This window comes from Vigna umbellata, chromosome 5 (genome assembly GCF_029865625.1).
Source record: "Vigna umbellata cultivar VRB3 chromosome 5, Vumbellata_1.0, whole genome shotgun sequence".
In the NCBI taxonomy this organism is placed as follows: Eukaryota; Viridiplantae; Streptophyta; class Magnoliopsida; order Fabales; family Fabaceae; genus Vigna; species Vigna umbellata.
Genome location: NC_142169.1, coordinates 23,203,249 through 23,213,546, shown reverse-complemented (window position 1 = coordinate 23,213,546; position 10,298 = coordinate 23,203,249). Strand labels below are relative to the sequence as shown.

General features: G+C 29.2%; 1 protein-coding gene across 6 annotated transcripts; it reads left to right on the top strand.

The window, feature by feature from the left end:
* Window positions 1-2,423: 2,423 nt before the first annotated feature.
* Window positions 2,424-7,764, top strand: LOC124823877 (uncharacterized). Of its 6 annotated transcripts, none has more exons than XM_047296183.2 (8): window positions 2,424-2,557; window positions 3,926-5,252; window positions 5,337-5,628; window positions 5,775-5,981; window positions 6,082-6,255; window positions 6,397-6,600; window positions 6,689-6,802; window positions 7,120-7,764. In XM_047296183.2, the coding sequence occupies exons 2-8, from the start codon at window positions 4,150-4,152 to the stop codon at window positions 7,459-7,461; spliced, it is 2,436 nt and encodes an 811-aa protein (XP_047152139.2). In that variant the 5' UTR covers window positions 2,424-2,557; window positions 3,926-4,149; the 3' UTR covers window positions 7,462-7,764. The 6 variants fall into 6 exon arrangements, with proteins under 6 accessions (XP_047152139.2, XP_087947556.1, XP_087947558.1 ...); XM_088091430.1 differs by lacking the exon at window positions 2,424-2,557 and adding an exon at window positions 2,631-2,766; XM_088091432.1 differs by lacking the exon at window positions 2,424-2,557 and adding an exon at window positions 3,113-3,190.
* The last annotated feature ends 2,534 nt before the right edge of the window (window positions 7,765-10,298 follow it).

The window sequence follows — 10,298 nt, the reverse complement described above, 5'->3', positions numbered from 1 at the left end:
GAAATTAAATTGATTAATTTTTTTATCACATTAAATGTAACATCTCATTAGTATAATATTACTAAATGAAATATTATATAATATACGATAAATGAATCATTATAAAAAAATAAATCTACGAGAAACAAGATTTACTTCTATAGAATTATCTGACTTCTCAATTGTTTCACTTTCACCTCTAGTTGAAAATACTTCCTATGAAATATTATATATATACACAAGTGTTAGAAATACCTTTTATAATATAATTATTAAGTAGAGTGGTTACAAAATTATAAAAAGAAATGGTATGACAACCATAATTAATATTTTTATTATTATAACGTGTTCTCTCGTCTAATGTATGAAAACTTATCATAAAACAATTGTTCATAATTATTAAAATGTGTCATACACAAGAAAAACGGCTTTAACATACGTTTGTTATAATAATTAATGCTAGCATTTAATCTTATTTTCATTATGAGTTATTAAACTTAAACTTAAATGAAACTTTTTCATTCAAAACTTTGAGAGAAAGGAGTAAAGCCTTAGGCAAAATTTAATATTTTATTTTCTAACTTTGACAAAAAAAGAAGAAGTTAGGATAGTTTAAATGGATTAATTTACAAAGGATTTTAAATAAAAAATATAATTTTGAATATTTAAGTAAAAAATAACTCATAGAAGAGTTTAATTATATAAAAAAGGGTAAAAACTCAATAAAGAGTTATAATATTACACATTATAATCTCAAAAACAAAAAGAATTAAACAATATCACATTGTTGAACCAATGTGGCGGCATTTATAATTTCCTTATGAAAAGGTTAATTAATTGGCTATGGTTATTGCTTGGTCATTATCAGTGTCTGATATCACATCTCACTGTCTGTTCTTAATTTACAATATTCCTTTAGATGCCGGAAAGAACCTAAGATAGTTGGTTAGTAAAGTTAATTACAGAATTTATAGTCTAAAGGAAACTATATATATATATATATATATATATATATATATGTTTGTTTGTGTGTGGTGTAAGAAAGATTTCTTTTAATAACTTTATTATGTATAGGTAGAAGATAAATTTCATAGATATAATTTAGTGTGATCATTATATAGTTAATAAATTTATATAAAATGTGATTTTAATTGATGTAATTTAAAGTATAATTATATATTATTTTAATTTTTCTATAAAATTTTATGAAAATAAAAGAAAATTGAGAAAATAATTAAATTATATATTTATATTTCATCTGTTTTTAATATGATCATATACAATTTCTTTTACATATTCGAATACTTTTTATGTCTAAGATATATAATTTAATTATAAAAATATCATTTGTACAATTTTTTATCTACATGAAGATTAGAAATTTAGTAAAGTGGTTTTGCGTTAGTAGACTTTCCATTTCTCATCTCTTTATTATTCTATTTAATTAATTATTTTTAAGCTTTTATCTTAAATTTGAATTTTTTAAATAATATTTTATTCCATTTCGACTTGAATATATGTATAAATGTATACTAATTAAATAATAAATACTAGATTAAAAATTTATAATTGAAAATAAATAATATCTGAATTTTGAAAAAGACAGATATTACTCATAATAGAAAAAATAGTTTTTCAATTTCATCTTTTTATAAATATTTTTTAATTTTAATAATTATTTATAATAAAAAATATGTATAAATATAACATATATACAAATTATTTATATTTATAATAATTTTATAATTTAATAAATTGTTGTTATAATAAAAAAATACACACACGTATGTGCATATATTTTTACCAATGAAAAAATCTAAACTATTAAAAACGACTGAAGGAAGTAATATATAAATAAAGTTATGATAAGAATTTGATATTTATTAATAAAAATAATGTTATATCAATATAAAGTTGATGATTTGTATGAAAACAACCATGGACTTAATAATAAATTTTTTCTAATCATAAATTATTGAATAAAGTAATATTTATTTTTTATATTTTGACTTTTAATAAAAACATGATCAATCTAGTCCATTTTACTCCAATTCATTCTTAACTCACAAAAAAATGGGATGTGGTTGATTCATCATTCTTAGGTGGGATATTCATTCACTTATAGTTAATATTTTTATATTGTTTTGTTCTGTTTTATTTTAATATATGTTAAAAGCGCACTTAATCATGAAAATATTTTTTAATTCTTTAATTTTTTAAATAACAATTAAAACATCTCATTAAATTATTGAGAAGAAGGGACGGTGCGTTTTAGGAAATAATAATAGGGCCCAAAAGGATCACATCGCACCATTCAAAGGTTGACTATAATAACCGGCCATACCCGGTGACCTTCATGCACCGACACCATTTCCCGGTTGCCTACACCACTCTCTGTTCCGTTTTAAAACGCGTGCACGTTCCCTCACTCTACTTCTCTGTGCTCTCTCTCTCTTGAGAAGTGAGAAATTTCTCCTCGAGAAGTGTTGGAATTTGTAACAAAACAAGAGCACAAACCAGAGTGACAACATTGCTAATCCCAAGGATCTTTTTGTCTGCCATCATTTTTGCTTGTGGGGTTAGTCAAGTTCTAAAGTTTTTAACTGTTCCATCTTCTTCTTCTTCTTCTTTGTTGTTACTGTTACAGTTTTTGAGTCTTTATTCTCTCTCTTCTCTTAGTTTCATGTGTTTTTCTCTCGTGAAGTACCTTTCTTTGTTTGTCTTTGTTTCTCATTCTGCCATCTTTGGTTTTGTTCTCAGAGAAACCTCAAGTACAATGCTTTTTGGGTACGGTTACAATTGTCTTTTTTCTGTAAATAATTTTCAAAACCCAATTCACCCTTCTCCTTATGTATTTAATCTTCTGTTTGTTTTCTGTTTCATTTATTAATTTTTCTTCTGCTTATTAAATAGTAAGTGTGATGTAACTTCCGTTTCCTTCCGTTGTTGTTTTGTTTTGCTTGCTTTTTTAATTGAAATTAAGAAAATGTAGTAGTTGAATGAACAAGCTTTCACTGCTAAATCCTAATTTTACTTGATGAGTGGGGTTGGGTTGGTCAAGGTTAATAGTTAAAAAAAGACAAGATTTTTAGACTGATGAGTGACAGTTGTTATATGGGGTCTTGAAATTATTGGAATATAGCCAGCTATCATATTTGATATTGGTGATGACCTTGGTGAGGAAGAAAATTTCTTCACCCTCTACTTCTAGGTCTCTGATGGTGCTTGGTATTCTTTTATTTGTTTTTTATTTTTTGCTCTAAGATGGTGGCCGCATCTTGTTTGGTTGGCTATTTTTCTTTTTGCTGAGAATATTTCCAGGGTACCACCATGTCGCTGTCACTCCATTCTAATTCGACTTGGTACCACAATGAAGTGTTTTTTGTTTTTTATTTTCTCAATAGACACATTTCTTGCTCCTGGAGAGAGTATAAAATAAAGAAGCGATGACATCATGGTTGTTCTAGGAACTTACTTCAGTTTTACTTGTGTGGACAAGATCCAAATGAATGCAGAATTGCTTATCAAAGATTTCGGATTAATGCATCTGTGCCTTTTGAAATTTTGTTTATGTTTGTATTTATTTTTATTTTCTCTGAATGTTATCATTTTGATTTCTGTCGTTGTTGTTATTAGTTGCTTTCTAAACGAAGTCTTAATTTATTTTACGCTTAAAATTTGTGGCCTCAAATTGAACTTGGTTCCTTCAATTATTGCAAATTGTGTGCTTTATGAATGAACTTTCTGCAGTTGTCATATTTCTGGGTTCTTTTTCTCTGGTACATTCACATAGACTGTGTGTTTTGATTTTTTATACTCATTGTGATGAATGCTTCAAATGCCTTCACCTCGCCTCTTATGCGATAACCTTTCTTGGTTTTCCTTTATTATTATTGAATATTATTCTTTGAAAACGTAGTCACTTATTTTACCTATACTTTTGCAGGTAGATACTAGTTGTTTTAATCCCCTGGAAAAACAGGGAGGTCCTGAACTCGCTTCTCGGGTGGTGGAAGCCAAAGCACTATTCTGGGGAGTGGGTATTGTTAGTGATTACAGACTATAGGATTGGGGAACTAGCGCATAACGAGTTTGCTAAGGTTAGTTACTGCTATCATTTCCCCTGTCACAACATCTTCATTTGATTGATATTTGAAGGAATTTGAAAGCATGAAAGAAATTGAGAAGAGAAAAGCTTCAAGAAATAGTCAGACAAAGGGTTCAAGAAAAACCGAAAGGAGAGAGAGTAAATTGCAACAAGATAATTCTTCAAAAAAATTGAGTGAAAAAGGAATTGAATCTAAGACACTCCATGATAGTAGACCAACTGCAAATAATACTATAAGTGATTCCAACACGGCCTCAGAGAATTCAGAAACTTATGAAAATGTGGTTATACATTACCTGGACGATGTCAACAGGTCTGAGGAGGCACTTGCCAAGATCAAAGTTAATGAAATGGTTGCTAGTGAAAACAAAAATGAAGTGGCTGATGATCATTCTACTGATTTGGAGAAAGAGCAAAAGGAAGGCAATGACGAAGTATCAGATGCTGAGACAGTAAAGGATTCAGTATCTTCCCAAGGTGATTCTTTGACAACTGAGGATGAGAGAACTGAAGTGGCTTCAAAAGATCCTAAAGGTAAGGTTAGAGTTAATCCTCCAGAAAACAACCGTGTTTCAAAGGAGAGATCTGATAAAAAAGAAAATAAATTGCAATCAAAGGTATCACATGGCAATCAAAAGAAACCTATGAACCCAAATAAAGGGCCCTCCAGAGTTGCAGACAAAAATACTTCCTCAACCAATTCTAAGACTTTGAAAGTTCCTGTAAATGCTTTGTCAGAATCTTCTGAAGGTGTTGATGAAAAACCTGTTCAAGAGATCAAGGAACTTGATATTGTGGATGGATCCCCCAATGGTGCTCAGAGCATAGGAATTGAATATGAAAGTCATGAAACGGTTAATGCTGAAAAAAATGATGAACATGAGGATGAGGCAGCTGTGGAATTAAAAATTGACGAAATGCAATTACGAATTGAAAAGCTTGAAGAGGAACTTAGAGAAGTTGCTGCTCTTGAAGTGTCACTTTATTCTATTGTACCAGAGCATGGAAGCTCAGGACACAAGGTGCACACACCAGCTCGACGCCTTTCTAGGCTCTATATACATGCTTGTAAGCATTGGACCCAAAAAAGGAGAGCCACAATTGCCAAGAATACTGTTTCTGGCCTCATTTTGGTTGCTAAGTCTTGTGGTAATGATGTTTCAAGGTATGCTTGTTTTATTGTTAAAGTTCTATTGTTTACTAATTTGAACATGGACATAAAATATTTTCTTATTGGTTTGTGTTTTAGGTTAACTTTCTGGTTGTCAAATACCGTTGTACTGAGAGAGATAGTTTCACAAGCTTTTGGGAATTCATGTCAAGCTAGTCCCTTTAAAAGGTTGGCTGAGTCAAATGGGACTGGCAAGAGAAATGATGGGAAGTATACTGCACTGAAACGGAAGAGTAGCTCCAATGGTAAACCAGGAAGTGGTTTTATGCCTCTCGTTGAAGATTGGCAAGAGACAGGAACCTTTACCTTTGCTTTAGAAAGAGTAGAATCATGGATCTTTTCTCGGATAGTGGAGTCAGTGTGGTGGCAGGTAGATGCTGTCTCCTGTGTTAGATGATTGATGAATTTCATTGATATAAGAAAATAATCATTCTTACATATTGTCCAGTACAGTGGATCTCTAGTGTCATTCTTTGAAGCCTTTTTTATAACCTGAGAATCATGCTATGTTTTCAGGCTTTGACTCCCTATATGCAGTCTCCAGATGGGGATTCTTCAAATAAATCTATTGGGAAGCTGATGGGACCTGCTCTGGGTGATCAAAATCAAGGAAATTTTTCCATCAATCTTTGGAGAAATGCTTTCCAAGATGCCTTTCAACGACTCTGTCCTGTTCGAGCAGGAGGACATGAGTGTGGTTGTTTGCCCGTATTGGCTAGAATGGTGTGTTTTTTTACTATCCGTGATAACTTTCCAATCTTGCATTGTTTATAATCTCCTTTTCTTTGGGTCAGGATTAAGTAGATTTGAATTCTTTCACCAGGTCATGGAACAATGCATAGCTAGACTAGACATTGCTATGTTCAATGCTATTCTTCGGGAGTCGGCCCTTGAGATCCCAACTGATCCTATATCAGACCCTATTGTGGATTCAAAGGTTTTGCCAATTCCAGCTGGGGATTTAAGCTTTGGTTCTGGTGCACAGCTAAAAAATTCTGTATGTATATTTGCCCTTTTTGTTACTGCTTGTCTTTCACACGTTGTAGTTAAAATTGAATATTTTCTAATCTGGCAGCTTTCATATATAGGAAGTTTAGTTTATGTGTTTACCCTTATGGAAGAACTACTTGAACTGCAGGTTGGCAATTGGTCTAGATGGCTTACTGACATGTTTGGCATGGATGTTGAAGATTGTGTACAAGAAGATCAGGAGGAGAAGGGTGAGAATGATGAAAAGCAGGGTGGGGCTGGTGAACCTAAGTCTTTTGTTCTCCTAAACGACTTGAGTGACCTTCTGATGCTGCCTAAAGACATGCTTATAGATAGAAAAATCAGACAGGAGGTTAGTTTTTCTTTTGCTACACATCAGTTTCACATTTTATAGGTTTGTCGTTGTCTTTATTCCCTGTTTTTCATTGTTGTGCTTATAGGTGTGTCCTTCCGTCAGTCTGTCATTGGTTATACGGATTCTCTGTAACTTCACTCCTGATGAATTCTGTCCAGACTTTGTTCCAGGAACTGTATTGGAGGCCCTGAACGCAGAGGTATACCATACATCACTTTCATTTTTAAGCTGTTTACAAGGATACATCAATACAAGGATACATCAATTCGTTGCTAGATTTACCAACTTGAACCAATTTAGGTGTTTGTCTAAGAATTGAATGAACATTTAATTTTGGTTTCTCTCGTCACACTTTCACTTTAATAACATAACATTAGTAGGAAATAACAAGTTAATTATTCGCATGAGATTGATACTTACATTTAATGGAGTTTAATTTCATGAAGCATATCTTTTGTAACTTTTTGCTCTAATTTTGGAAACTGATTTATTGAATTTTGTATACTTCATGTTCAGACTATTATAGAGCGAAGATTGTCATCAGAAGCTGGAAGAAGCTTCCCCTATGTAGCTGCTCCTGTTCTGTACAAGCCTCCCTCCTCTGGTAATGTGGCAGAGAAAGTTGCAGAGGCTGGAGGAAAGTCTCACTTGGGAAGAAATGTATCAGATGTTCAGAGAAGAGGATACACCAGTGATGAAGAGCTAGAGGAACTTGATTCCCCTCTTACATCCATCATTGATAAGCTTCCTTCATCTCCATCAGCCACTCATAATGGTAAAGGTAGTCACAAAGAACAAGGGGGCCACCCCACCACAAATTCTAGATACCAACTCCTACGTGAAGTTTGGTCCATGTGAGCCTTGTAAGTTCCACATGCGTAGATACCTACCAAGGAAAAAAATCACCATAGTGAACTGAGAAAATTGAAAAGAAATGGAATACAGAGATTTATATACTTTGAGAATGTTCATCAATAGCAGAGTTTAAGCCTGCAGTTTTATTTTTTGTATATAAACATAAGTCATTACAGTGTAGCGTTAAAAGAATTTCCTCTGCTCAGTGTTACATCTTTCTGTTTTAGTATTAGCATGCAAGATACATTTGTAATAGAAAATTTTAATATTTATTTATTGTTATATTGATTATACAAAATTTTACAATTTCCTAAATTTATGATTTAGAATTTTAGATGAGTTGTTTAGTTTATCTATAATTCAACATCTTTTTTGTGATAAAGACATAGGATATCTTTAAACAAGTTTCTTCCTTAGTTTTGGCAACTTGAATGCACTTCTACAAAATCTATTACGTATTAGAAATAGCACACTTGAACTTGTATTTGGAAATTAAGTGAAAGTTGAAAAGTTTGTTTTAATTAGAAGTTATGTAGTTAATTAATTTATTGCAATGGAAGGTACTTGGTATTGGTAAAACTAATTAATTTAACTCATTTTTCTTTTCTTAATATCACTTTTAGTTTTTATTTTCATTAACTTTTTATACATAAAACCCATTTTTCTCATGTTAGATGTGATATTAATTTTCATAATTTTGGTTATTTCTCGTCATCTAAATCATTAATAGCATATGAACCGTGGTTTTTAAAAACATTTTTTTTAACTTTTATTATTATTTTGGATTCTTTCTTAATTTTAAAAAAGTTGTCCATATGTGTAATGTTGTAATATTAGTGTTAGGTGTCAAATTAGTATTAGTATCATGTCAAGTCAATATCAATTTAATTCAATTATTTTTGTTTAATTTAATTTTAAATTTTGTTAATTTTATTTAATTATAATTTTAAATTTTAGAAGCTAAAATTTATATTATTTTTAATATTAGATGAAAAAATTCTCATTATTTTTAAAATTATAAGAAATCTTTTCCGTATTTTTAAAATTATAAGAAAAACTTATTATTATTTTTAAAATTAGAAGAAATTTTTTAATTTATTTCTAAAATTAAAGGGAAACTCAAATTTATTTTGAAAATTAGAATGAAAATTATTTATTATTTTTAAAATTAAAAGAACAATTCTTCATTATTTTTAAATCAACTGTAACCCTATTTTTTACACGTAGAAAAAAAAAATTAGAACATAAATCTAATAATTGAATAAAATTAACAAAATATTGAGGTTAAATTGAATATAAGACACTAACACATAACATTAACACTCATACCTAGCTATAATACTGAATATATATATATATATATATATATATATATATATATATATATATATTAGTTTTCTAATTTGATTTTGTTTTTTATGTTTTTAAAGATTGATGGTAATTGATAGATGTAGTTTAATTCTAGATTATAAATGGTAAAAATAATTGTGTTCTATAAGAATGTTTGTGCATAAAATTTGTAAAAGGTAGTTAGTACTCTTAGGTATTTATAATTTGCGGATAATGAGTAGAGGATATTAATTTTTATTTAATTAATTATTTAAAAAGTTAAAAATAAAAATTTAATTACTTGAAAAAAATAAAAATAAAAATTTATTTACTTGTAAAAAATAAAAATAAAAATTTAAGTGTTATATATTACTCGTATTAGTTATTTGAAAAAGATAAAAATAAAAATTTAATTTTTATTTTATTAGGTTAAATTTAATTAAATTTTAATTTATATTATATTTTATATATTTTTAAATTTTATTTTAAAAATTTATAAAATATTTCTTTTTAAATATATGTAGGTATGTCAGTCAATTTTAAAAAATCATGGATAAATTTTAAACAAATATTTATCAGGTTTAATTTAATTTTTTTTTGAGTGGGGTAGCATATAGACACGGACTTACCATCTTATTAGGATATAATCAAACCATGCAATGGCATGAAATCTTGGAAAAGTGTCATTAATCATTATAAACTCTTAATGCAAAAAAACATTAATTTCATCACCAAGGGATTAATTGGTTAATGTTCTTAGATTATTCAAGAGCAATGAATTGTCTTGAATTGGAAATTTGAATTCAGTAAATTAGATGATTGAAATGATATTGTACATGTAATTTCAAATGTATAAAATTGTCATTCTTATTGTTATTTACCTTCCTCTCTTTATTTTCATCTATTAGGGTTTAGGGTTTAAAAAGAAAAGTACTGGATATACCTCTCAAATCTTTCTCTTTTAAATCACCCGAAATAATTAGACATATTTTTGTCTTTCATTGAAACTTCGCGTATGTATAAACACATTAAATGTGAGATTAACCCTAAAGTAGTCATATATATTAACATAAACCTGAATAAGGAATTCTTTCCCAAAAGAACGACAATAGCCAATTTATTTCTAACACTGTTAAATCAAGATATGTCGTTTTCTACTGATCATAATTTCCAAAAGAAAAGAAAATTGTACACGCTTCATTCAAAGAACAACTTTAGTAGAATGACCAAGACCAAAGAAATCCTAATACAGCATGAAATATAAAGCTTTAGCTACTATCTTACCACAGATGGGAAGCAAGATTCCACTAAATAACGAAAACTTGTTAGAAGAAAAAAATTTATTGTTTGAAAATAACATTTTGTCATAACTTAAAAGAGCATGCAAACATACACATTTTTGGCGGTTTTTTTTTTAAATCTAATAGAAAAATTATAAAAATAGGCAAATTTTAAAAAATAATGAGAATAAGTGAGCTATGTACTTTCACAATATTTTAAATGAAGAAATT